Source organism: Ovis canadensis, chromosome 7 (genome assembly GCF_042477335.2).
Source record: "Ovis canadensis isolate MfBH-ARS-UI-01 breed Bighorn chromosome 7, ARS-UI_OviCan_v2, whole genome shotgun sequence".
Taxonomy (NCBI): Eukaryota; Metazoa; Chordata; class Mammalia; order Artiodactyla; family Bovidae; genus Ovis; species Ovis canadensis.
Window position 1 is genome coordinate 46,893,463 of NC_091251.1, and position 27,733 is coordinate 46,921,195.

General features: G+C 57.2%; 1 protein-coding gene across 1 annotated transcript; it reads left to right on the forward strand.

Moving 5' to 3' along the window:
• Nucleotides 1-12,349: 12,349 nt before the first annotated feature.
• DLL4 (delta like canonical Notch ligand 4) lies at nt 12,350-22,612 on the forward strand. Its single transcript, XM_069597854.1, has 11 exons — nt 12,350-13,859; nt 13,964-14,233; nt 14,722-14,779; nt 15,558-15,821; nt 16,220-16,280; nt 16,366-16,496; nt 17,980-18,149; nt 18,333-18,552; nt 19,693-20,395; nt 20,891-20,999; nt 21,533-22,612. Exons 1-11 carry the CDS (start codon nt 13,794-13,796, stop codon nt 21,536-21,538), a joined length of 2,058 nt encoding a protein of 685 aa, XP_069453955.1. The 5' UTR covers nt 12,350-13,793; the 3' UTR covers nt 21,539-22,612.
• Nucleotides 22,613-27,733: the final 5,121 nt, after the last annotated feature.

The window sequence follows — 27,733 nt, forward strand, 5'->3', positions numbered from 1 at the left end:
TTGCATGAAAGTGCAGGGCACGGGAGGGGGCGGGCTACTTTTCTTAATACATTTGCAAACCACAAACAATAGAGTAACCCACATCTTAAGCCCTTCTGTTTGTTGTTGTGAACCTTAAAAGAGACTTGGTCATCTTAGGTAAGGCCTTATTGCTGCAATCCTGGTTATGCTGAAGCTCCCCGCCCCCAAAGCCCAGGCGGCCTCTCCCTAGAAGCACAGCACCTCATGTAGAAAGTGTGCATTTATTGAGGAAGAATACAGAAGCCCAGGATGTGTGTGTGTGTGTTGTATATCCACATATGTGACTGTGCGCCTAGGATGTGCCATTCAGACAGAACTTGCCCCATGGGCACTACTGAGTGGCCTGCTCTTCCTGGCCCGCTAGAGGGAAGGCAGGCCCCAGACCCTCTCCCTGCCCTTGGGCATTTGACCCCAACCATGGATCAGCCCCCTTAGCAGGGAGCAGGGCCCCCTCAGGCAGAGGATAGGGGCCTGACTTTTCTCCCAAGGCCAGAGTTGTCACTGGCTCCAGCTGGCCTGGCCGGCTCTTGGGCCAGCACTTCCTCCTTGGTTCAAAAGCCCTGCCCTGGAAGGGTGGCAGAGAGGGAGGGCTCAACCTCCAGCCCCCTCCCCCCTCACTGACAGCTGTAATCTGCTTGGGAAAATCTCTTTTTTTTTCCGCACAGGAAAAAATATTAGTTGTCCCGATAACAAGGAAAACAAAATCCAGCGCAGGGCATCAGAGACTTCCTGAGGCGGGAAACAATGTCCAGGGAGCTTGGTGGAGAAGCTCGAGCTGGGAGGCTGAGGGGGAGCCGAGAGAGGACACTGGTCCAGGCCTATCCGGCCGGCAGGGCGGGGGGGTTGGGGAGTGGGATGCCAGATCGAGAAACTTGGAAAAAAGATTTCCCCCCCAAAACCTTGAAGTCTGGGCTGTTGAGCTATATCCGGGAAATGATTCAGGACCAGCACACGTCCCTGAACCGGGTCGGGCTCCATCAGCTCAGGTGCTCTGAGTCTCTCTCTCTTCCCTCCTGCTCCCCTGTTTTTCCTGGTGTTGTCTGGGGGGCTGGGGGTGAGGTAGGAGGGTCCCTTCCTGGGGGCCCAAAGAGGCCATGGGAACCTCCGAGTGCACCTCCCCAGCCATCTTGCCTTGTCTGCCCAGAGCTGCTTCCCTGGGTAACTTTCCACTGAGGGAGGGGGTTTCAAGAAGAGGAGGACTTTCCCAAAGGCCCCACCCCCAGGCCTAGGAGACTCTGTTGGCCATTTCCCTCTCGGCCCAGGGCACCTGCACTGTTTGGTCCAGTAGGCAAGACCTCTGATCACCATGGGCTCGGGGGAGGGGGAGGTGAAGCCCTAGGGTTTAAAACAGGGCCCTGTGCTCCTAACAAGCGATAGTTCTCAAAATCTGGCTGCACTCTGGGTCACTTAGGAATCTTTTGGAAAATAACAGTGCCTCCTAGGCCTCGTCCCAGATCAATTACATCAGAACCCTAGGGAGCAGCTCAGGTGATTCCTATGTATAGTCAGGGCTGAGAACCCCTGCTCCATGAACCTGTGACCCTTTGGTCACTTGCTGGCTGATCCCCTTCACCTCTAGCATCAGCTCTGGCCTCACAGGATTCAAGCCCCTCCGAATTTACCACCTTGCCGGTGGCTCCAGAGGTGCCCACAGAGTTCCCTGACCAGCTGGAGGCCAGCTGCCCAACCCAATAGCAGGTTCTGGGTTACCCCGCCCCCTCCCTCTGCTCCTTCTCCTTCCCCCTGGGCAATGATGCCTGGGGCCTTTGTTCTCAGCCAACAGGAGTGTGACCAGAAACCTACCCGCAGCTTAATTACAGCCCCATTCACTGGCCATAGGCTGGCCACGGTCCATACTCAACCTGCCCAGCTCTCCCGCCCAGGATCCCCCACCCCCACCCCACCCCCTACAGCCTGCAGCCCAGGCAAGCCCAGCACAGCTCCTCTCTACCTCCCAGCGTCATCTCCAGTTTTGTTCTCAGGATGACCCGAGGTTCCTTCCCCACAATGCCCTTAGCCCTTGCTCTGCACAAAACTTAAGGGTCCTCAGGGAGATCTCTGCTCTGAGCCTTTGTGACTTTCCCCAGCAACTGGGGGGCCCTGCCAGAGTGCTGCTGCTGTGCCATGCCAAATACTGAGCTTACTCTAAAGTTAGACTATTTCTGATTCTTTTTTTTTTCTTGGTTCATTTTTAAATGTTCACAAGCATGTCCCAGTCTCCTAAGAGCTTCGTCTACAAGGGGATGTGCACACGCAGAAAGCCACAGCCCCTCCTCTCAAAGGCTTTCTCAAAACAGAGGGAGGGACTGTAATGAGCTATCACAAGGTAACTACCATCTAAATTCCTTGAAACCTTCTCATGAATTCCCCACGAGCACAGTGCATGGAGTATTTTGAATACTCCAGAAATGTTTGTTGAGTGACTATTTGTTTCTTAAGCGGAGCACAATATGTACCTCCCCTAGCTGCTGCTGCTGCTGCTAACCTCCCCCAGCAGTACACATAAAAGAAGATCTCTCAGGGGTCTGGGACAAGGTGGGGTTCCAGTGGCATCAGATGGGGGACAGTGGAGGGTAGAATGAGCTGGGGCCTGGGGCCTGACTGAAGAGAACTCACTAGGGTCTTTTTTTGCTTCTGGCCAGGCTTTTACCAGGCGAGGGGCTTACAAGTCAAGGTCTGTCCAGAGGGCCAGTGGGTTACCATTCTCTCTGTCCAAGTTGTCTTGCCCACCTGCAGAATCACCAGAGATCTTGAAAGGCTGGACCACAGACCAGGATTCTCCCTTCTTGGCCTGGGATTCCCAGGGGTCTTCCCTTCCCCCCTGGAGAAGACCACCCCGGCTCCCAGCCTTCATCACAGCCCTTTCCAAACAGGTGGAAAATGCTGTGGACAAGTGGCCACCTGGCTACAGGAAAGGGGAAGCCCCAGTGCAGGTCCCTGGGGCTTCATCCTCTCCCAGGGGGAAATGATTGGCCAATAAGCCACTGCCTGCTCCCCAGAAGCTAAGGCTCTGACCCTTGGCCTGGGCAGCACACAGCAGGCTTCAGGAGCTTGGGGTGAGGGGGCTTAGAAGGGAGGGGCTCCAGTCCCAGCTGCCTAGCTTTGGGTACTAACAGGCCACGCCAGGGGCAGCCGAGATTGGGGGGGGGGGCACCACCACCTGCTTTTCCTTGTTTTGTTTTCAGGGCACTAATTACTGTGCTGAGCTCTGAGCTGCCTAATGAGGCCGTTTGGATTTCCTGTTGTTCTGGCTTCCCAAGACCCTTAAAGGGCCAGCATCACTCTAGGAGCGTGCCCGGTGGGACGCCAAGTGCTCTGGTGAGGGTGATCAAGAAGGGGCTATCCCCAGGCTTGGCCTGAATGCCAAGGGCTGTGAGAGGGGCTGATCCAGTAATTTCCCAGCCACCCTCACGCCTTCCATGAGGACCTGGTCAGAAGTGCCCTCGCCGGAAGCAGGAGCTTCAGAACGGTGTAGCCTGGCCAGAGTGTGCGGTGGGGGGAGGGAGAGGCAAGGAGGCCAGGACCAAGGAGGAAAGGCTGGTGATGTCACCAGTGCCCAGACTGTGAGAACCACTGCAGCACCAGGCAGGAGGGAAACGCGGTGACGTCCTGTTCCCCTCACCCTGGAAAATAAACACTTGTTGTCTGAGCAGCCAGCGCCGCTTCCGAAGGGCCAGGCCTGCTGAGTTAGAGGCTCGGAAATGGGCTTGAGCCCAGCTTTGAACAAAGGTCTTTGCCCAAGTTGCATGCAGAAAGGCCTGTGGGTCAGGCTGCCTCGAGCTCAGCACCTCTACAGCACATCACCCAAACGGGGCATACAGGGTACATTTGCCCCCTTCTGCACCTTAGCTCTCATCTTTGCACAGGGAGGAGCTGCAGACAGCTAGAGATGCCAGGGAAGCCCCTTCCACGCTTGTGGGCTGCAGATGCACCAGCAGGGCATGCGGGGGGAGGGGGTCACCGGCCTCCTGAGTCTCCCTCAGATTTGAGGCACAGCCTCAGCCCTGAGACCTGTCCCGAGTGCTCCTCAGGCAGCCCTGAACTGTGGGTCCTGCGGGCCCCAAGAGGCCTGGCCCACAGTGCCCTCCCCCACAGACGGGGTGACGACATTGTTGTTCTTATACGGGGCCTTCCGCCTGGAGTTCCGGCTCCGCTAAATGGTGGGAATGAGGGTCCCAGGGACAAAGCCAGCCTGGTTCCCGCAGCCACCTCAGAATGGACGGAATCCCCATTGTGTGCGGGCGCCCCGTGCCCGCCCTCCCCTTGCCCGCGCCGGACATGCCAACAAACAGCTCATTGAGCCCGGGGGAGGGGCCCAGGAGACAACAATGTCCCCCAGCGGGCCAGGGCAGTGAGCTCAGCTGGGGGTGGGGGCTGCCATGGAGGCCGGAGGGCGATGATCTCAGCCTGGGGAGGGCCGGCCTTTGCGACAGCCTGACCCTTGCCTGGCCTCCCGGTGAGGCTGACAAGGCTGACGGGGCTGGCCTGGCCTCACCCTTGCTGCCCCACCTCCAGAGCCGAGCTGGGAATTGACTGGCACTTCTCACGGTTGAACTGCCCCAGCCCAGGGCGCCAGGCAGGCGCAGCAGGGAGGCCCTCAAGACCTAGCAGAGCCACCTTAGACCCAAGAGGCTGGTGGACCCTCCCTCTAGCGATGCCACTCCAGAAGCCCCTCAATGAGGCCCAAACAGAACTCTCCCACACCACTAGTCTCTGATCACAGCAGGACTTTTGGATCAACCAGAGGATGTACTTTCTATAACCAGAACCACCTAAGGAGCAGGATCAGCCTGAGGAGGAGGTGAGGGTCCTGTCTCTAGAGGTATTCAAGCACATGGGTGTAAAGTATGGGGTGGGCCTAGGTGCCCTTGAGAGCTTACCTCATCCTGAGTTTCTAGATATAAGTCCCCAGCTCATTCCCTTGAGACAACTATAGATTCCTGCAGTGGGTTTCAGGCCTGAAGATGGATGAACCCAAGCTTGACCCAACCCTTTACCCTCTTTCAGGCATGCTGCCAGGAAGGGCCTCAGGCCTCTGAGGAGAAAAGGAGGAAAGGGGGCGGGATGGGTGTGAGAGGTGGCTTAGGCAAAGCAGTCCCCATGCTCAGTATAGGAGTCAGGGATGCCCTGAGGCTGCTCTTGTTTACAGGGCTCTGTCTAAGGTAGGGTGGAAGGAGAGAGCAGCTGCTGGCAAGGAAAGCATGGGGCCTCTCCCAGCAGGTCAGCAGGGGTCTGGCAACCTCAGGTGCCCAGACATCTCAAGGATAGGACCCAGGCATTGCTGTACACCTGGCCACCAGCCACAGATGCAGAAAGGCTCATAGCTGTCTCTGTCCCTCCCTCTGCACCTCCCTATTCCAGACCACCTGCATACCACTGCCCAGATAGTGGCAGAACACCCTCCTTGGCTCAAGAACCCAAAGGTTCCCCGTTGTTGTTGTTGTTCAGTTGCTAAGTCATGTACAGCTCTTTGCAACCTCATGGACTGCAACACGCTTTATTCAGTTCAGCAGGCTTCCCTGTCCTTCACTATCTCCTGGAGCTTGCTCAAATTCAATATCCATTGAGTTAGTGATGCCATCCAACCATCTCATCCTCTGTCGTCCCTTCTATTCCTGCCTTCAATGTTTCATAGCATCAGGGTCTTTTCTAATGAGTTGGTTCTTCACATCAGGTGGCCAAAGTATTGGAGCCTCAGCTTCAGCATCAGTCCTTTCAATAAATATTCAGGGTTCATTTCCTTTAGTATTGACTGGTTTGATCTCTTTGCTCTCCAAGGGACTCAAGAATCTTCTCCAGCACCACAATTTGAAAGCCCATTGATCAAGGCTGAATTAATCTGCCTGATAGAGCTCCATATTCTGTCCAACGTCACGTCCAACCCTCCACATACAAAGTCCACTCCAGCTATACCTACTTCGTTTCCACCTGATCCTTTTCCTCCCTCCACCCTCCTTGGCAGGAATACCCTCTCTTCTCTTTTTCTATGTCCTGCTCTTTTTTTCCAGGTTCAGTGTGTTCCCCTAGTCCACCCAGAAAGCCTCCCTTGAACTTGGGGTCCCCCATGCCTCTCTGAACCCTGGTTCTTCAGGATATCACATTCCTTTTCAGGACCCTCAATGTTATCTGCATGTCCCATAGGTATTAGCAGCTGAATCTGATGTTCTTTTTAGCCTCACTGACCATAGCCCAGTGCTAGGCATGTAGTCAACCCCATTCACAACTGGTTGACTGATGGACCAAACTCTGAGTGTACATGCATCCACATGCATAGGCCCTGACCCAGGGAAACTCATTATGGGGGTGCACAGAGCCATGCCACAAACGGAACAGGCCTTTTGCCTGCATTCTTTTGATGCCCACCCGATAGACCCATCCTAGCTCTTTCCAGCTTCCTCCTTACCTGGAGAAGGGTGGTGGTAATGGGGGTAGGGGATCAAGCCTCTTAGAAGAGGAAGGGAAGCAAGAGACAAGGGTGACGACCATAGCCACGGGGCGACATACACAGGGATCTCAGTGCAGAATGATTCCAGCAGTGGAAATGTTCGTGCCGCCTGAGCAGGACTCGTGAGAGTTGGGTGAATGGGCACAGAACCAGGCTAAAGCCTGTCTATTTCTAAACTTACAGAAATAGCTAAGGTTCGTGCTGAAGCCCCTGGTGTTGGAGATCCTAGGTATTCACCATTGCTCTGGAAATTCTCTGTGAGCTCCCAGACCTTAAAGTAAGCCTGCCTCTTTGCTGCAAAGTTCAGGTGGCTGGACAGCTCCACAGGGCTGGATCTGAGAGCAGCAGCCAGAGGACTGGGGGCAGGAGAGGCAGAGGACAATGACTCACAGCGGTCTAACACTGTCCAAAAACCCCTCAGGGCTGAGAGGAGGCCCAGGTCCTAGTGCCTCTCAAGCCTCCCTAGACTTCTTCCTGGACAAGGAAAATCCTCTCGGTTGGAGGCTCTTTACTAATCACAGGCAAGACAAGTTACTCATTAGTAGCATCAACATGCATTTCTCATCAACTCCAGGGGAGAGTCCAACATGGATTAATGACTGGGGCACATGGTGTAGACACTGCCACAGGAAGCTCTCCCATGCGTCTAACCTAAATCCTTCCTGGCGCAACTGAAGCCCATTTCCTCTCATTCTGACTGTGGTGGGGGACGGAGTCAGTTGGTCACCATTCTCTGCTTAAGACCCATCACCTGCTTGACCATGGCAGTCAGATTGCCCCTCAGTCTTCCTCAGGGAGCTGTTCCTCAGGGAGCTGTTCCTCAGGGGGCTGTTCCTCAGGGACCTGCTCAGGTCGCTGTTCATGGAGGTGGCACCTGCCCCTGGCTCTTTCTCTGTGTGTGAGAGTATGTGAAGCACAGCACTTCCTGGTTCTAGCCCGACCTTTCCCCCCAGGGAGGCTGGAGGGGACCCTGGCACATCTGAGGAGTCCCCACTCCCAGGCTCTGGGGCTGCAGAGAGGGAGAGCTGTGACCCCAGCACCTATCTCTTCCTCACTTCAAGTCCTGGGTGGAGTCTGGGCCCAGAGATCAGAGGTCATGTGGAGAACTGAAGAGAGGTCAGAGTTTCTTCCAGGAGATGAGTTGTTGCTCAGCAGAGCAAGGTGAAGTGCGCACGAGGACATGGAGGGGTCAGGTGCAATGTTGGGCCTTGATGCTAAGGGGAGGCCAGAGCCAGGAGAGGAGAGTGAGGGCTGAGCAGGGGGTGGGGCAGGTGAGAGCTTCCCACCTGTCAACGGTTACTGAAAAGAGAGGTTTCAGGGACAGGTGAGCTGTATGCTGGGGAGGGGACAAGAGCAGAGGAGAGTGGAGGCTAGCACACTCATGGTGGAGGCTAGTGAGTGAGAGGGAAGAAAATCCTTGGGGCAGAGAAACTGGTCCCAGATAGAGGGCTGAGGGGCGCCTGAACCTTTACCTTCAACTCAGGCTCTGCTCCCCATCCCACCCTGTCCTTCAGCATAGTTGACAGAAGGTTCCCTGTTCTCAGCAATGCTTTTGTCCCATGCCCTCTGTTCTCTAGCCCTGTGAGCCCTCTCAGAGTCCCCTCTGTCCTGAGAGACCCAGCAGGAGGCAAGGTCAGGCTGGGCAAGGCCTGCAGCCTGGGGGTCTCCACGAAGCGGGCCCCCTGAGCCTTCCCTCCCTTCCCCAGTGGCCTCCCTCCTAATTTGTAGGGTGGGGACAGGAAGGAGCTGGGGAAGGGGAAGCCAGGGGCTCTGGGAAAGTTGCCGTGGAGGCTGCCATAAACCCTGGACTCATCTGTGACTGGAAATACCCGCGGCATGGCTCCTGGCCCTAGCTCTCCAGGCTTCCCCTGGGTTTGGCAAATGAAGCTGGGGCAGCTGCCAGGTCACCACCAATGAAGGCCCTTGCTTCCAGCCAGCAGGTCTCTGCCTTGCCTTCCTCTCTCTCCTTCTTTCCTTCTAACTAGCGGGAGTGCTTCCTTCCTACAGTCAGAAGAGGCTTCCCAGGTCAGGGACGAAGAGGTTTCTCAGGTCAGGGACAGACCCTCAGCTGCTTCTCTCTTGGGCCCATTGTCTCTTCAGGCCAAAGCTATTCTTGCTGAGAAGGAGAGGGCTCAGTCAGAGCAGTTGCCCCAGCCCTAGGCACCATTTGCCCCAGTCTTCTGAGAAGGTAAAGGAGACAGAGAATGGGGCTAGCCCAGGCCTGCAGGCTTCTGGGAGCCTGGCAGAGAGAAGGTGAGAAGCCCTCCTGATCTTATGGGGAGCCAGAGCAGGCACTCTGACTCATGTGTAATGGCCTCACTCACTTGGACATCCTTTCCTTGGGACATTTGGATCATCACTCATGAGCTATAAACCAGCAGACAGCCCAGCCCAGTCTGTGTGCCCTCTTGCTGATGCATGGAGGGCTGAGACCCCTCAATAACCAGGGCTGTTCAGAAGTTGACTTCTCCTCCCAATGCCTCTGCTCAAAAACCCCACTGTGAAGGAGGAAGGGTGGGAGCTTGAGACCTACTTGGGCCCTGGCTGGAGGTCATGTGGTCATGGGCAACTGGTTCTTCCAAACCATCTCTGTCTAAACCCATTCTCTAAGCTCCAGACTTCTCCTTTCAGTTGAGAACCTTCTCATCCTCTTCTCACAAAAGACCCGCCCGCACAGGGCCTTCTCCAGAGGAGGTTGTGCAGTCTCCTTTCCATGCCCCACCTGGCTTTCCTCTCTTTGTTTCCACCCTCTGCTCTTTTGCCTCGTCCTTTATAACTGCCTTCAGCTCTCCTTTTTTTCTGTTCTTTTCTCCTGGAACTTATTTGCAAATGCATAATCAGTTGCCCTCCCATCCTTTATCCCCATTGCACAAATAGGAAAACTAAGGTGTAGAGCCATAGTTGAATTATAAGCCCAAGACCATATGGTTGAGAAGTGCCAAGAGTCAGGTCTGCTTCATGCTCATTCACCCCACTCAGGCAGAGGTCGACCCTCCTGGGCTCTGCCATGGAGATTCTTCAGAACCCAGTGGCTATCAGCACAGGTGTCCCAGGTGCTATCCCTCCCTCCTTCTCACAGGGGCTCTCGCATCTTATCAACAGCCACTGCATTGTCTTCCCCCTGTGAAGCCCCCAAATGAGTCTTGAAGGCCACCACCAAGTCATCTTCCTCTCTCCTCCACCAGCTTCAGGCCTGTCCTATGGGAAACCCGCTCTGTCCCGCGGGAAAGACCCAGAGCAGGCAGTTCCTTGTAGGGACTCCAGAGAGAGGTGACCGAGGCCCCGCGGGGCGCCGCCTGCCGAGCGGGAATCCCGGCCCTAACCGCTGGCGCCCCTCGAGGGGAGGGGCGAGGGCGGAGGTGGTTCTGCGGCGGCATCTGTCCCAGGCGGGCGGGAAGCTGCTGCATTAAATTGTAAAATCGATTTATTGACCGGCAGGTGCGAGCAGCGGCAGATGGAGAGTAGCGCTGCTGGGGCGCATCTGCGGGGAGCGGCGGCATCGATCCCGGCCCCCCTCCGAAACCCGTCGGTCCTGGTCCTTTCACGTCGGCTCGCTCCCAACTGCAGGGCCAAGGTCCGCGAAACTGCGGCGCCTGAGCGGCTAGGGTAGCTCGGCCCCCCTCCCCCACCCGCCGCCTGGCCTCGGGGATCGGGCTGGGCCCCCACGGCTGCCAGGCCCTGCCAGCCCCACTGCCCCAGTTGGCACGCGGCGGGCCAGGCTGACGCGTGGCAGCGCCCTGCGGCAGATGAGGCACGCGCCGGCCTCATTTCAATGTGAATGGATCGAATGGAGCAGCCATGTGGCAGCAACAGTTTGCAAATCTCCCCGCCTTCTGTGCAGCTCCCCGGCCGCCGCTCCCTGCACGTGGCCCCTTCTCCGCAGCGACCGCAGCGGCGCTCCTCAAGGCTTAAGCGCCCCGCCCAAGCCAGACTAGTTCCCCGACCCCTGGACCCCTTCGGCGGGCGCTGTCCCCCGCTCCTATCGCGCTTCTACCTGGGCGCAGGTCTTCCCGCAGAGAAGGCTGTCCCGGGGGTGGGTGTGCAATCCGGTGCTGAAAGCCGGGACGACGCGCCGCCCCCTCCCACCGGGTGGGGGCGCGAAGGCTACCGAGTAGGGGAAGGGGGCCTGAGGCTCTACTTGGTCCCAGTCGCACCCTAATCACTGGGTGTCAGCTTGGGGGCAAGGCTTCAAGACAACTTTGCCCCCTCTAGGCCTCAGGTGCGGGTCTTGCCTGCTGGGGTCACTGTACAGCGGGCCAAACGGAGAGGACATCAGAAGCCAAAGGTTCCTGGGGTAGAGGCTGTGGGCCTTGCCTGAAGCCAGGCCTCGACCCTCCTTGGGCTCCAGACGTTGGGCAGTGTTGTGGATGCCGGTGGGGATGAGGAGCCGTGGACCCTCGAAGGCCCACAGTCAGTCCGAGGAAGCGCAGGTCCCTGGGGCCTTGCTTCCATGCCCCCTCTCCAGAGCGTGGCCCAGCGTCTGCATAGGAGCAGGGTCCACACATGTCCTCGTGGGTCCCACCCCACTGTGACTTTCGTCCTCTGACACCCTCACAGCCTCTTGCTCCTGGGAGCCCCCAGGACACGTTTTGGGCCACAAGTCACAAGTGGGAGGCAAGTGGAGGAGCTCCAGTTGTGAAGTCTTCACATTTCTATTTCTTGCCCACAAAGCAACCCTCTCCTGCTCAGCAAATGTGAGCAAAGCTGGACCCCAGCAGACTGGAGTGGGTGTATAGGGCCAAAGACCATATCCTAGAGTCCCAGGGCAGTAAATGAATTTCTGGAACAGCACCCCTTAGCAAATAGGTGCTTCCTGAATGCCTTTTGATGGGGAAGATAATTTAACCCTTTTCTCTACAGGTCAGAGGATTTCTATTTCTTGGATCCCTTGCAAGGATTCTTGACTTGGGGGATAATGATGATGTTTGTGTTTGGTCCTTGACTGTTTGCAAAGTGCTTATAGGCACATTAGTCCGGATGTGTAGAGGGATGGAGAGTGTTCCAGTTCTTCCAATACAGAACAAGATGCCTCCGGTGGGACTGGATGTTTCCCTTGAGTGTCAGGCTAGAGCCAGAGCCAGAAAAGGAGCCAGGTTTTTGGGTTGGTTTGTTTTTCTTATTAATGAACTCTCAGGCTAGGATTTTTGGGTTGAAAAGGACAGAACTAGATAGGGTTGGATACCACCTCAGAAGAAAGTGAGGGGCACTCTTTGGCACCCTAGGCAGGCCTAAGTGACCCGTAGGGTACGGGCGGAGAACCCACTTGTCAAGATCGCTGGGAGGCCAACCCTGGGCTCCCCCTCCCTCGGGCCTGGGGACTCCGCCTGTCCATAACCTACATTAACTCTGGAGCGCAGCCTGGGCCCATCTGCCGGCCCCCGCCCCATCTCGGTTCCCCACGCCAACCCGCTCGCGCCAGATGGTGGCTGGGAGGGGTGGCCGTGCGTGGGGGACCCCGAGCCCGTCTCCTCACCTCGCCCCTCCCCCAACCCACGCTCCCAACCTCTTGTTTCTCATCCTTCTCCCCCAGTCCCGACTACCACCCTCAAGTTAAAAAAAAAAAAATCAGATCATACTCGATCTAGGCAGCTGTTGAGCTCTGCGCCGTGCCCCTCCAAGACTCCCCTGGGCCTGCGCCGCGTCCCTGCTCCCCCCGCACCGATCTTATCGCCCGACGACAGCCATAGCTGTGCGGGCGGGCTGACAGCTGAAGCCACAGGGCCCCGCCGCCCTCAGCGTCGCAGAGGGAGAGCTCTTCTGTACCCCCCGACACTGGGAGAAGCCGGCCCTCCGGGGTCTAAAGCCTCCGGGGATCACGCCGGTTCCGGGAAAGCAGCTGCACTGCCGCCGCTCTGAGAAGTGGGGCCACCCAGGAAAGACGCTAAGGAAAGACGGGGGAAGCCGCCTGAAACTCAAATGAGTCCGCGCGCTTCCAGTTCCAACCTACATGTCACCCAAGGAGGAGAGGACCCGGGTCTGCCGGACCTCGGCCCCTCATCTGGACTCTGGTGGCTTGAGCCAGCTCTGGAGCCAGGAGAGTTCCTCCCTGCCCCAACGGAGCGACAGTACGCGGGGACCGGGGCTTGAGGCTGTTGGGGTTAGGGAAGAATGTAGGCGCTGGAGCTGAAGCTAAACCCAGGTGAGAAGAGGCGCTGATGGCGGAACCAGACCCTTATTACCATACAGCTGAGGACGCGCCCCCCTATGTTGGGGACCACGCCCCCTTACCCCCAGCACAGGGACCACGCGTCTTGGGACTGGCACGCGCAGAGCCCAGGCGGGAAGCAGAAGGGAGGAGGCACGCGCTGGACACGCCCCCTGCAACTGGGGAGAGAGATGCCCATCAGGTGGAGGAACCGAGCCCCGAGCCTTGGACGCTTGGCCCTCGCCTAGTCTGCACTGGCCACAGAGATGTTAATGCGTCCGCTGACTTCCCTGCTGCGCAGGGTGGTGGTAGGGTGCGCGGGCGGATGGACGCTCACAGGTTGGGGGCCGACGACGTCAGGGCTCCCGAAGCTCCGGGAGGGTAAAGGAGATCCGAGTCCTTCAGCGCTGGTTTCGCTTTCTGAGCTTAAGTTCCCTTTACCTGCTCGAGGGCTGCAGGTAACTAACGCTGGCCGTGGACACACCGCCCACGGGGACTCCCCAGTGTCTCCGCCCCCACTACCATCCGGAAACCACTAGCTCATCTTTCGCCCCATTCCCCCTGATGCTCCCCCTAGTCCTCCCGAGGCCAATGTCTCCTCCTGTAACCCAGCAATGCGGAGAACTGGTCACCTCGGCAAGCTCTGAGCTGGGGGACCCAGGAGCTGAGTGAGAGCGGCCCAGAGGGGCGGGGACCTGTGCCTGACTGGCTGGCGGGGAGGGGGGAAGGCGGGGGCGGAGGCCCCTCCGGGCGGCGCTGGGACTGTAGCAGCTAGAGGCCGGAGGGGAGGGGAGAGTGACCACGAGTCTGAGTGACAGGCGGGTGAAGAGAGGAGCCAATATATATAAGGAAAGCTCGGGAGAGCGCAGGTTTCAGTAGCGGCGCTGAGCGCGGTCAGTGAACGCGAGGCCAAGAGCCGCAGCTCAAGCCGCCTCAGTGCCGCGTACCCGGACGCTAGCCTGCTTACAGCACCAGGATTAACCCGAGGACACGTCCTCAGAGCTGCTGCCACCCAGCCGCCCTCACCTGGATTACCTACCGCGGCAGTTGGAGCGCAGTTAGCGCGAAGGAGAGGCGGAAGGAAAGCCCCGAGCGGAGCCTGGCTTTTCAGGGACCCCTCCAGCGGTGGGGCGCGCGGGAAAGCTTCCTAGCCCGCGGGTGGAGAGCGCGACGCCCCAGGGGATGGCAGTCGCGTCCCGTCGCGCCTCGGGCTGGGCGCTACTGCTGCTGGTGGCACTTTGGCAGCAGGTAACGTCCCCACCACTCTCTCCCACCGCGCCCGGGGCCTGACCCCCGGGCGCCCACCGAGCTGACCGCTCCCCTTCTTCCTTCTCTTGGTCCCTGTGCAACAGCCCGCGGCCGGCTCCGGAGTCTTCCAGTTGCAGCTGCAGGAGTTTGCCAACGAGCGCGGCGTACTAGCCAGCGGGCGGCCGTGCGAACCTGGCTGCCGAACCTTCTTCCGCGTCTGCCTTAAGCACTTCCAGGCAGTCGTCTCTCCCGGGCCCTGCACCTTCGGCAGCGTCTCCACGCCTGTGCTGGGCACCAACTCCTTCGCTGTCGGAGACGACAGTAGCGGCGGGGGACGCAACCCTCTGCAACTACCCTTCAATTTCACCTGGCCGGTGAGTACAGCGTTGGGCGCACTGGGAGGTCACTAGAGAAGGGGGCTCCCTGGGAACAAACCCTCTTTCTAGACTTGCTCACTCCCTCCAAAAAAGGGGGGGCACTCTTCTGATCCTTCTTTCCGACTCTTTCCTGGGACCTCACCCTCCTGTAGGCTCTCTCACCAGTCTATCTCTTCCCAGTTCTACGTCCCATCTTCTCCTAGATCTTGGGATACGATTTTCATCACTTGCCACCCCGGCTATTCCTCACCTCCGAAAGACTCCCCGGTACATTACCCCTTCCTTCAACTCTCCTGCTACCCGGGATTCTCTCGCCTTCCCTGCTCGCGCGCGCTGCTGAGCACAGACCCGTTATGTTGACCCGGGTGCTGTAACTGTATCCTGCAATTAGATTAATTAAACCGGCTGCCGAAAGGCACCCCCACCATCCCCTGTTCATCTCGCCATCTCTCTGTCTTCCCCCGCCCCCTCCTTTCTGTTCCCAGGGTACCTTCTCACTCATTATTGAAGCTTGGCACGCACCAGGAGATGACCTGCGGCCAGGTGAGTAGCTCGCTTCGCGGCCACAGGGGGGCGACACGGCGCAGCGCCGAAAGAGTTAATCTGTAATAGGCGGGGGAAGTGCAGGGTGGGGGGTGGGGGGCAGGACGCTCAGCTAGGCCGGGAGCTGCGCCCCGCGCTGGACGCTCGGATTCCGCCCGCTGCCTGGACTCTGAGCACAATTGCGTTTCCTGCGGGTTATTTTTGGCGTGGGAACGCGGGGAGCACGGCGGTGAGAAAGGCCGAAGCTGCCAGCGCCGCTGACGGGCCCCTTCCTGTATTTTACACCTTTCGCGAATTCCGCTCCTTTGGAAAGGGAATAATGGCTTTGGGATGTTGTTCTGACACAGAGGAAAAGGATATTTCAGCAGCACAACAATTCTCACTTTGAAAAGGAAAAAGAAAAGCATTACCATCTTTGAGGGCAGAACCCCTGAATGGGCACCAGAGGACCCTTTGCTCCCAGGGTCCTCAAAGGCCTGGAGAACTTGTCTTTTTTTTTCCTTTTATCCCCTCATTTTGACCTCTTTTCCTCTTTCCCCTGCCTATCTGCCTCCAGAACACTGGGATATCTTAACATCCTTCTATTGTCCCCTTTTTGAATGGTATCAGGCCCTCTGCACATGCACATACAGAGCAGCTAAGCAGTGGGACCCTTGGGTTCTTCTGGCCTGTGCTTGCTGGCAGGTGGGGGTCATCTGGACAACTGGTTTGATCCAGCAGTTGCTGGCACTCTTGGGGACTGGCTGCCCTTCCTTGACCTGGCCCTCTGCCCCTTCAGAGGCCTTGCCACCAGACGCGCTCATCAGCAAGATCGCCATCCAGGGCTCGCTAGCTGTGGGCCAGAACTGGTTACTGGATGAGCAGACCAGCCCTCTCACAAGGCTGCGCTACTCTTACCGGGTCATCTGCAGTGACAACTACTATGGGGACAGCTGCTCGCGTCTATGCAAGAAGCGCAATGACCACTTCGGCCACTACGTGTGTCAGCCAGATGGCAGCCTGTCTTGCCTGCCCGGCTGGACGGGGGAGTACTGCGAACAGCGTAAGCAGCCAAACTCCCACCTGCCTGGAGGGGGGTCCCCAGAACAAACACAGTGGCATCTTGTCATCTGCAGTCTGCCTCCCTTGGAGAGCGGTCTGGGCTGTCCACTAACTGGGCCTCAGGAACAGCTGGGGATGCTTAGGACGGGCTTGGACTCTGCCCTCTCTCTTCTTAGCGTTCCTCCCCATCATGCTAAGTCCACAAACACCCCGTTATCGCACTGGATTCTCCTTCCCTGTGCCATTATTTCTCTTTAAGTCATCCATGGCTCCCTTGGGAGGCCAGGAGTGGGAAGTAAGCCCAGGAGAGCTGGGGGCACCCCCAGGGCAGGAGAGGGAGAATAGGACTTCAGAGTCATTGGCAACCCGCCCTCACCCAGCCCTGTTTTCTTTCCTCAGCTATCTGTCTTTCTGGCTGTCATGAACAGAATGGCTACTGCAGCAAGCCTGCAGAGTGCATGTGAGTAGGGGCCGGAAGCTGTGAGGGGGGAGCCATCCCTTGGCCAGGCCCTCACCTCACCCCCAGCTTGTCTTTTGTTCTACAGCTGCCGCCCGGGCTGGCAGGGCCGCCTGTGCAACGAATGCATCCCCCACAATGGCTGTCGCCATGGCACCTGCAGCACCCCCTGGCAATGCACTTGTGATGAGGGCTGGGGAGGCCTGTTCTGTGACCAAGGTGAGTCAGGGCAGAGAGAGGGGCTGGGCTGGGGGTGGAAACCAGAGCTGTCACCTGGACCTTTCCTACTTGATGACTGATGAACTTTCCCAGTATCCTTCAAGGAGCTTGGGACTTGGAAGGATCTTAACAACTGGCTTAACATGAGCTGGTGGGTCCTTCTTCCTTGGGTGCTAGGGAACGAGGGTGGCTGGAGAAGCCAGGAGGGTGACAAGTTGGCAGCCTGAAGGTGGCCTCATAAATTCCAACAAGGCCAGAGAGAGGGGTGCCAGGCTCAGTTCCTCTTTCGACCTTGTAGTTACCTATTAACCCCCTAAGTGTTTGCTTACCTGCCAGGGCTGTTTGAGCAGCTCTCCCCTAAACAGCTGTCTGGTGGGGTGTGCCCACGGGCTGCCCCGAGGCTGTGGGTGCGGGGGACCTCTGGGCGGAGTGACATCTAACCGCCTTCTCGGTGAGGCAGAAACAGCCTCCCTTGTTCTCCCCAGTAGCACTTGCCAGGCAGCTGCCTGAGCCCACAGTCTTCCTGGTGTTTGGGGGGCTGGTCACTCTTCTGGCTGTATGGGGGTCTGCCAGCCTCAGTGGTGGGGGAGGGAGCCTTTTCTCCTTCATCCTCATAGCCAGCTGCAGCGCGTTCCTCCCATTTTCAGGGTCAAATGGGGTGGCTGCTGCCATGGAGACACCAGCACAGGCCAGGATAGGGTGGGCAGGACGCTTGCCAGGATAGAAGGAACTTGCCTGGGCCCTGACTTGCTGGCAACGAGGGGCCTGGAATTCAGCCCCTGTTTTCTTTGTGGATGTGTGTGTGTGTCACTTTGTCCCCCCTCCACGCCCCTCTAACACACACACACACACACACACACACACACACACACCTGGTTCCTGCCATGTCTCTTTCCTCTCCCCACATTTGCTCCCAGGTGATACAGCCATATACTCGTCTTACTCAAACATAGCCCTTATAGTCCTTGTATTTGCTCTGTCTGGTTCTCCCTCCCTGTCCTCCCCGAATAAGAAAACAAAGACTTATATTTCAAAATACCCCCGTGACACATTCCGCTTTTAAAAAATGCCTGGTAACCACCTATGGTGGCTCTAGCCCTCCCTCTACTCTTGCCACCTGTTAAAATTGCAGCCCCTTCCAGGCTTACCTCAGCTGCCCCTCCTCCATGAAGCCTTTTCTGACTTCCTCCTCAATATGTGGCCTTGCTGTCGCCTCCTCCTCTTTACCTTTATGTGTTTGTGAGCTTACCTGCAGGCAGGTGTCCAACTGTGTTTTTTCAACTTTGATTGATTGCACTCCTCAGACGTGGTTCTAGGTGCTTCTATATACATTATTTCACTGAGGGAAGAAGAAGGGTATTTGGACCTGGAAGACTTTGGGTTGAAGCGCCAGGTCTGACCATGGACAGTGAACTTGAACTCCATGGAGCCTGGAGGTGGAGACCATTTTTTGGCTCTGCTCAGCTGGTTCCTGTCTCCACAGATCTCAACTACTGCACCCACCATTCCCCATGCAAGAATGGGGCAACATGCTCCAACAGTGGGCAGCGGAGCTATACCTGCACCTGTCGCCCAGGCTACACTGGCGTAGACTGCGAGCTGGAGCTCAGCGAGTGTGATAGCAACCCCTGTCGCAACGGAGGCAGCTGTAAGGTGAGGCCTAGGCCAGCCCAGAAAGGCAAAGCTCTGGCCGGGTGGTACCTGGGCATCCCCACCCCAGGCGGCCAGTGAATGTGCAGCCATGGGCAGGCACTATGGGCAGGTGGGAGCTAGGTCCCAGCCATGAATCCCTGCTCCCCAGGGTTTGACTTTGGCCCCTTCCTGCTCTCATTCCAGGACCAGGAGGACGGCTACCACTGCCTGTGTCCGCCAGGCTACTATGGCCTGCATTGCGAACACAGCACCTTGAGTTGTGCTGACTCCCCGTGCTTCAACGGCGGCTCCTGTCGGGAGCGCAACCAGGGGACCAGCTACGCCTGTGAATGCCCCCCCAACTTCACTGGCTCCAACTGTGAGAAGAAAGTGGACAGGTGTACCAGCAACCCATGTGCCAATGGTGCGTCCTGTTGCCTTGCTAACCCGATGGATCGGCCCTGGGGCCCAGAGAAGTTTCTGGTGAGGGAGGGTCACAAGAGGAGGAGAGAGGCCTTGTGTGTCCCTCTGGGCAGGCTGAGGCGGATCTGCATCTGCTCTGGACGCTGAAGAGCTTGCTTGATCATCTGGGTGGCTTGGGAAGAAGGGCAGGTTAGCAGTGGGTGCAGGCCATTGGAGAGGAAGCAGTATGCACACTGCCTGGCTTCCATTCCTGTTCCCATGTCCTGACCTGGCTGGGGTGGCCTCTGACCCTCCCCAAGAAGTCCTGGATAGAAAAAGGGATTTTGAAGGCCTCATGTCCCTCTTTGAACGTGGCTAGCAGGTGAGGGCCCGGCTCATGGAGGACTCATCTTGCCCCATGGCTATGGGGAACCCGGAACCTTAAGGTGTCTGGAATGTTCAGCATTTGGGGGGCACCATGTATGTTGTCTTTGGTCTCTGTCTCCTTGGTCCACTGGTGACCATCTGGGAGACGGACAGACAGCTGTGCAGGGGAGAAGGCTGGAGAGGGACCGGAAGGGCTGAGGTGGAATCTGCTCTCTGACTAGTCACTAGTTAACTCCCCAGAGCCATAGTTTCTTCATCACCAAGTGGGAAAATGTACTACCTGTCCTCTGTATTTCATGTGGTTGTGATGCTTAAGTGAAACAATAATTTATTTGAGCATTTACTGTACACCAGGCATGGGCTCATGTTTTCATGCATTATTTTACCTGACCTTCAAAAGACAGCCTATAGCATTCTTCTCCAATTTAACATGTGAGGAAACTGAGGCTTAGAAATAAAATAAAGCAGCAGGTGCCAAATCCTTAGTTAGAGAGAGACAGCTGAGATTCAAACCCAAGCATATCTGCTTGATTCTACTGTAAAGCTCTGTAAGCAGCCAGTGGTTTTTATACATGAGCCCACTGAGGCATAGAGGACCAGGGTCATCCTTAACTCAGGGTCTCCGGACCCTTCATGCAAAGAACTCGGTAGCAGGATCTGTATATGCTGGCTATGTTCTGGAGGCAGGAGGACCTGAGCTTGGAGCTGGTTCCTGGGATGGGGCACCCTCTTGTTCCTGAGATGGCTGACTTGTGGCCTGTGTGTACCCATATAGGGGGCCAGTGCCTGAACCGAGGTCCGAACCGCATGTGCCGCTGCCGTCCTGGATTCACTGGCGCCCACTGTGAGATCAGCATCAGCGACTGTGCCCGCAGCCCTTGTGTCCATGGTGGCACATGCCACGACCTGGAGAATGGGTTCGTGTGCACCTGTCCAGCCGGCTTCTCTGGCCGGCGCTGCGAGGTGCGGATGCCTGCTGAAGCCTGTGCCTCGGGACCCTGCTTCAATGGGGCCACGTGCTACACCGGCCTCCCTCCTGACAACTTCGTCTGCAACTGCCCCTATGGCTACGTGGGCAGCCGCTGCGAGTTCCCCATGAGCATGCCCCCCAGCTTCCCCTGGGTGGCCGTGTCCCTGGGCGTGGGGCTGGTGGTGGTGCTCGTGTTACTGTGCATGGTAGTGGTGGCGGTGCGGCAGCTGCGGCTCAGGCGGCCCGACGGCGGCAGCAGGGAGGCCATGAACAATCTGTCGGACTTCCAAAAGGACAACCTGATCCCCACTGCCCAGCTCAAGAACACAAACCAGAAGAAGGAGCTGGAAGTAGACTGTGGCCTGGACAAGTCCAACTGTGGCAAACAGCAGAACCACACATTGGACTATAATCTGGCCCCAGGGCTCCTGGGGCGGGGGATCCTGCCCGGGAAGTATTCCCACAGCGATAAGAGCTTAGGGGAGAAGGCGCCACTGCGGATACACAGGTAAGCAGCACCTGGAGGCTCAGGGGCTTCCCAGGGACACACCTATGGTCCTGCCTGGGCTCCCCCAGGAGAGGTGGGAGGCTGGCCCCAAGCCCTTGACTGCTTTTAAGCAAATGGGGGCTCTTGTCGCTGACAGGCTACAAATCCAATAAGATTTCTTCCAGGCTCCTTTTATCCCTCCTTCCCATTCACTCATTCATTCATTCACAAAGTCAAATGTCCACAGTGTGTCACTTGTGACTCCAATTTTCCTCCAGCATGGCTTGCCTCCAGTGGCAAACTGGCCTTTTCCAGGCCTGAGACCCTCTGTGGCTCTCTCAAGGCCTGTTCCCAACTGCCTACCAGGCTAGCACTGGGTATCCCTAATCCCTGTGTGTCTTCTCCCAGAGCCACCTTGGCCGGTTCCCTTTGGCTCTCCAGGGTCCAGCTTAGCGCCCCACCTCCTCCAGCCCTCTGCTCATCTCTCCCTCACCGGCCTGTCTTGTGTTCCCTCAGTGAAAAGCCAGAGTGTCGGATATCAGCCATATGCTCCCCCAGGGACTCCATGTACCAGTCTGTGTGTTTGATATCAGAAGAGAGGAATGAATGTGTCATTGCCACAGAGGTGAGTGATGGGCCCGCCTTCCCTTCTAGCATGTGCCCGCCTACCTTTAGGGAGTGAGAAAGTGGCCTGGTCACTCTTGACCCCAGGGGCCGCTCCTGAAGGGGGGGTTGGAACCCCTCCTTGGCAGGCCTGGTTCAGTGGCTCTTGGATCTCTGCTGGCTTCGTTGCCACAGAGGGTGTGAAACAGGAGCCGCAGTGGTGAGCCAGCCCGGTCTCTTCCTGCTGTGTTAGTGCTGGGCTGGGCGGCGTGGCACCTGGCCAGCTCCCAGGAGCTGCTTCCCAGCTGCTGGTGGGTGAGGGTGGTTGCCTTGGGCCCCTCCTGCCCCTACTCACCGGTTTCCTTCAGTGGCCCCCTCATGGGCACAGACTTCCAGGCATGGGTATGTGTTGGGCCGGAAGACCAGGAGGGCTGCCCCACCTCCTCTTCACACCACCTGCCTCACTGGCTTCTCCCAGGGAGGCCCAGAGCAGCCATGGAGGGAGTGCTGGTACCCCAAGGTAACCCACTTTCTCCCTTTCCACATGCCCCCCAGGTATAAGGCAGGAGCCTCCCCAGGACATCCCAGCTCCACCCCAGCAGCTGGACCTTCCTTCTGCATTGTTTACATTGCATCCTGGATGGGACATTTTTAATATGCAACGTGCTGCTCTCAGGAGGAAGAGGGAATGGCATGAACTGGACAGACTGTGAACCTGCCAAGAGATGCAGTACCCTCCCACATGTTTGGGTGTCTGTCTGGCATCAGATTGGCAGCCGCACCAGCCAGGGGAACAGAGGAGAGGAGAGGTGGCACTTGGACCCGCCCTGCCAGCAGCGGCCTTCAGAGGGCTCCTGGGGGCTCCAGCCTATTTTCCAGAGGGAGGGGCAGTGGTCCCATGGGGCCTGGAGCTGCTCTGGCTTCCACTGGCATCTGTGTTTCCAAAAGTGCCTTGGCCCGGGTTCCATGGCAACAGCTGGGTCCAAATCAGAGAGGAGAGAGGCCAGTAAGGGCAGGGCCATCCGCCAGCCGGGAAGCCACCTGGTGCAGCTCTTGGCAGGAGTGTCCCTGCAGGTGAGGTGAGCTCCCGGAGCAGAGAGGAGGAGCACTTTCTGCCCCATGCTTCCAACGACTGCATGTGGGCCTTGCTCCTGACACCACCCCATCCTCTCCGTGGCCCGGGCTCTCTGGGTATGGATATTGGTAAGCCTTCCCTGGCTTCCACAGCCTCTGGCCCTGGATGCCTCAGGCTCCTGTGAGCAGATGGGGGAGGGCCTGTGCCTCTTCCCTGCCAGGGGCACCAGGCCTAACTGGGGAGCTCCGGGCAGAGATGATAGAAATTCTGTTGAGGGAGAAACTGGGTGCTGTGGACACCCAGATCCTTCCCTCCTTGAAGCCCATTCTAACGGCTTCGAGCCTGGGCTCTGCCCACACCCACTACTGCCCCCGGACTACCCTTGAAGCCGATCTTCAGAAATCAATAATATGAGTTTTTATTTTTTTTGTAGTTTATTTTGGAGTCTAGTATTTCAATAATTTAAGAATCAGAAGCACTGACCTTTCTACATTTTATAACATTATTTTGTATATAATGTGTATTTATAATATGGAACAGATGTGTACAGGAGTTTATTACTTCTTGGGTCCTGTCTTTGTGATGACAGAGTGGGAATCCTTCTGACTCCCCTTCTCATATTTCTGCCGGCTTCCCCCCACCTCCCCCGCAGAACTTCCAGGACCTGTGTATGCACCTGGGATTGGCCTGCTGTGCTCCGGGCCCTCATCCTCTTCTAGTCCTTGGGGAACCAGGCTTCACCCATCTAGTCCCCAGCCTGGGCCAGCTTTCTCTACCTGATGGCTTGAGGTTGGCTGCAACCCCCTTTTGCTCCTGCCATTCCTTGGGGGATATGCCCCCTGACCTGACTCTACCCCTCTTTTCTCTTTAAGTCTAAAAAGGCTTATGGACACCCTAGTCAGCCTAGGAGATACAGGAATTCAGGGGAAGGAGACAATCCAGCCAGTCTTCTTCTTTACAAAAGGAGCCTCTTGTCAGAGCACAGGGTCTCTGAACCATGATAATGTCTGGGCCCTTCTTCCTGCTGCTGCAGGGTTTTAGATGGACTGGCACCCTGCTCTTTTTTTAAGCCATGGCCAGGCACTGGTCTTTGTGCCAGGGGATTTGCCTTGGGTCTGTCCTCCTTGCAGCTGGGCAAGAGAGCTGGCGCACTGTGCCTGTTTTGCCCTGAGCTGCTAGTTTCCTGAAGACTGTAGAGAGGGGATGAGGAAGAGGAGGGAGGCTTCCCTGAGTCCGGGTTTCTCTGGCTGAGGCACTACTTTTTTGACGGAGTTTCCAGTCTCAGCTTCATGGCTAGCTTTCTCTAAGGCTCAAGGTGGTCCCTAGGGTGCCACAGTCTTCTCTCTACAGCCACAAACATATCCCCTGGAGAGCAAGTGATGAAAAATGAGCCACTGACAAAAAGCCGAGCAGATGCTCCTAGTTCTCAGTCTGTCCAGTAAAGCAAAATAGACGCAGCAGATGCTCCCAGTGGAGACCAAGCACATGCAGTGCTTCGAGCTTCCCTTGTCTCCTGCCTGACACACACAGCATACTCACCCCTCATCTGGGTACTTATGCCTGATACAAGGGAGCAAGAGACCGAGGCTCGTGCACACTCACCCAAGTGCACACGTTCCACGCCTCACCACTTCTCTCTGTTCCCCTCACTGCACACACAGGGTATCAAACAGGAAAGCATTCAGGGAACCGTTCCCACAGCCTGAGCCGGCAGCAGGGGGAAGAACAACACGACCTCACTCTTCCTGCCCAAAATGAAACAGGAAAGCAGCTCCCGGGCCCTGGGGGGCGGGGGAAACTGGGCTGGGACACGAAGGCAAGATGACGAGGCTCCCATGTGGGGGACAGGTAGGACACCCGCGGGCCTGCACGTCCACACCACGGTGTTGTGCTGGGCTGCACGGGCTGCCAGGTCCTGAGGAGAGAGTCCTGAGGGGAGCTGGCTGGTCAAACCCACTCACCCGATCTGATACCGAGCCCACTTTCTGGGGAAAGAGAGGGTCTCTTCATGCACTTGGTCTGGGCAGCTTCACCCCGTAGCTTGTGCCAGGTTCCACCTCTACTGCCATGTGCCAGGCACTTGGGGTGTGAACAGGCCACAGTGGAAGCCCTTCTTTCTCTGGGATGTCCAAGTCACTCCCTGAGGGTTTGGCCCCTTCTCATAGGTAAGGTACCCAAGTTTTTCCTGATGGAGTGTTCAGGTGTACAGGAGAGGCCCCAGGCTTGGCAGACACAAAGCCAGATGATAGCTGTGGACTCACTGTGAAGTGTTCTTCATGGCTTATCAAAACACCCATGCTTAATCTGCACTGGCATTTCGCAAGAGAATTCAGAGCACAGCAGTTCCTTAGCCTGGAGGCAGTGCCCGGTCTATAGGAAAGCCTAACCCATGGTGACTTCCAGTTCTGAGGACAGTGGCTTTTCCAGGGCTTACTGGCTGGTAACCACCTGGATATCACCGTGGGAGGCGAGGTAGAGAGAGGCTGTGAAGGGTGGTTCAGCTAAGCAGAAGGTGGTTCTGCCTCAGAGCCAGATTGGTCAGGGGACAGAAAAAAAGGACAGTGGTTCTTACCTCGCCCTCCTTCCCCCTCTGCCCCGCCCCGTCCCGGGCTAGATGAGGCCACTAGACAGCTCGGGTTGTGAGGCTGCTCCACTTCTTACGAGGATCCACAAGGGTCCTCCTCCCTGCCACTCTATCCCCGCGGGTCCGCAGGATGACGACCCAGCCCTCCGCCCCACGTGGCCAGCTGCATTCCGGGAAGGGATGGGAGTGATTCACTCAGGGAACTGTGAGTGTCCCTTCCCGGGGAGAGGATGCGCCTGGGAGGTCCCAGTGGCCTTCCCCAAGCGGCCGCGCCCTCCCTCGCGCCCAGGGCGCACGGCACTGCTGGATCCCGGCCGGCCTGGAGCCCCGAGCGGCGGCGGAAGAGGCAGGTGCGGCGCGGCCGCACCTGCCGCCCCGGGCGCCCCGGAGGTCCCGCGGCTCCGCGCCCCCCGCCCCCCTCGAGCTCTTTGTTACAGCCCGACTTCCTGTTTGCGGCCTCCCGACCCCGGCTCACTTCCCGGGCCGGGAAGCCGCCGAAGGCCGCGAGTTTCTCGGAGACTCCCCGCCCGCTCGGCTCCGCCTCCTGCAGCCCCGAATCCCGCCCCCGGCCGGGGAGCCCGCGCCGGGCCGCGGCCGCGGGAAGCCGGTGTCGCCGGCGGGCCATCGGGCGGGACTGCCTGGGCCCCGTTGCCCGACAGCAGGGGGCGCTGAGCGGCCGCAGGGCCGCACCTGGACCGGGACCGCGGTCGCTTCGCACGCCTCGGGGTCAGCACTTCTCTGCCCTGGAGGTCACCAGGACGAGCCGGAGGAGGGGGCAGCTCGACGCGGTCTCAGTGTCGTCTTTGTCGCGCAGAGCTCCCTCCAGGCCTCGGCCCCCTAAGCATAGAGAGTAGATTGGAGAAAGCTCAGCGCGATGCTTTCCCCTAATTATGCTTCAGCTGTGCCTGAGAAGCGAGCCCATCCCCAGATTCTTGAGTTATTTTCGCCACCAGCGCCCTCCCCACCTCACTGCCCTCTGGGCCATCCCTGCCTGCATCTTGAGTGGAAGGAAACATAGACCGGCCAGAAAGGACACCAGGTTTGAGCTGGGAGGCTGAAGCTTCTTCCAGGACCACCTGTCATTGCCAGGTGACCTGGGACAATCCATGCATTTCTTCATTCCTTCCACACTAATTGAGTACCTTTTATATACCAGGCATTGGCGATAAAATATGGTCTGTACCTAGGAAGCTAGGTGTCTAGTTAATTATCTTTAACCTCTCAGAGAATCGCAATACCTTGTGTACCTGACTATGAGGTTGAAATGAGTTAGTGTATGAAAATATTTGTGAGCAACAAGTCCGTTCCCCCCTCCCCTGCCGCCCCAGGTAGGTTCAGTACAGTTCAGTCGCTCAGTCCTGTCCGAATCTTTGCGACCCCATGAATCACAGCAAGACCAGGCCTCCCTGCCCATCACCAACTCCTGGAGTCTACCCAAACTCATGTCCATCAAGTTGGTGATGCCATCCAGCCATCTCATCCTCTGTCGTCCCCTTCTCCTCCTGCCCCCAATCCCTCCCAGCATCAGGGTCTTTTCCAGTGAGTCAGCTCTTCGCATGAGGTGCCCAAAGTATTGGAGTTCAGCTTCAGCATCAATCCTTCCAATGAACACCCAGGACTGATCTCCTTTAGGATGGACTGGTTGGATCTCCTTGCAGCCCAAGGGACTCTCAAGAGTCTTCTCCAACACCACAGTTCAAAAGCATCAATCAGTTCTTCGGCGCTCAGCTTTCTTCACAGTCCAACTCTCACATCCATACGTGACCACTGGAAAAACCATAGCCTTGGCTAGACAGACCTTTGTTGGCAAAGTAATGTCTCCGCTTTTTAATATGCTATCTAGGTTGGTCACATGGAGAAGGCAATGGCACCCCACTCTAGTACTCTTGCCTGGAAAATCACATGGATGGAGGAGCCTGGTAGGCTGCAGTTCATGGGGTCGCGAAGAGTCGGACACGACTGAACGACTTCACTTTCGCTTTTCACTTTCATGCATTGGAGAAGGAAATGGCAACCCACTCCAGTGTTCTTGGCTGGAGAATCCCAGGGACGGGATAGCCTGGTGGGCTGCCGTCTGTGGGGTCGCACAGAGTTGGACACGACTGAAGTGACTTAGCAGCAGCAGCAGCAGGTTGGTCATAACTTTCCTTCCAAGGAGTAAGCGTCTTTTAATTTCATGGCTGCACACCATCTGCAGTGATTTTGGAGCCAAAAAAAATAAAGTCTGACACTGTTTCCACTGTTTCCCCATCTATTTCCCATGAAGTGATGGGACCAGATGCCATGATCTTAGTTTTCTGAATGTTGAGCTTTAAGCCAACTTTTTCACTCTCCTCTTTCACTTTCATCAAGAGGCTCTTTAGTTCTTCTTCACTTTCTGCCATAAGGGTGGTGTCATCTGCATATCTGAGGTTATTGATATTTCTCCCAGGTAGGTTAATCTTTTTAAAATTTATGCCAGCAAACCACTTTGGGAGCTTTCACCATCCCAGTCCACAGGATGGAGGAGAGGTGCTAGAAAGGAGCTTGGAATCTGGTTGGATAGTCCCAGCAGTAGCCCTGGACCAAGGAGGCAACTGAGATGCCAGGTTGCCTCCACCATTTCTTCTCTTTGTGTCCCTGTCTTTAAGGAAGCATCACTAGTCTAGGTCAACCTCCTCTGACGTGGGGAGTAAACGGAAGAGAGACCTGGGCTGTGGGAAGTGACGGCAGGACCCCGAGTCCTCCAGAGTCCCTTTCCCCTTGGAGATCTACCATAAGTGGCTTTTAGCCCTGCTCTTGCTAGTATTCTGGCCAAGAGTGGGCTCAGCATGTTCCCTTCATCCGCAAAGACCCTCTTAGACCATGACGCAGGGTCCAAAAAAAGCCAGCCGCAGCTACAGTCAGAGCCAGGGTAACTAGCATCTCAGGAGTCTGGATTTAGCCCTGGGCCCATGGCTGTCCTGTGTCATGGCACCCCCTGCAGGGCAGAGCCAAAACCCTGCCAGACAGGGTGAACTGTCTGTCTCCAGTGATCCCTCCTCCTGACTCATGCTGGAGGCAAAGCAGGCCCTGGTGGTTAGCAGACAGGTGTGTGCCTTTGACCCGTCCTAGGGTT

Excerpts from the sequence above, each read along its gene's own strand:
- DLL4 (XM_069597854.1), top strand. The coding sequence starts at position 13,794 with ATGGCAGTCGCGTCCCGTCGCGCCTCGGGCTGGGCGCTACTGCTGCTG. Across the intron at positions 16,497-17,979 it reads AGGCCTGTTCTGTGACCAAG|ATCTCAACTACTGCACCCAC; the intron begins GTGAGTCAGGGC and ends CTGTCTCCACAG. Across the intron at positions 18,150-18,332 it reads GCAACGGAGGCAGCTGTAAG|GACCAGGAGGACGGCTACCA; the intron begins GTGAGGCCTAGG and ends CTCTCATTCCAG.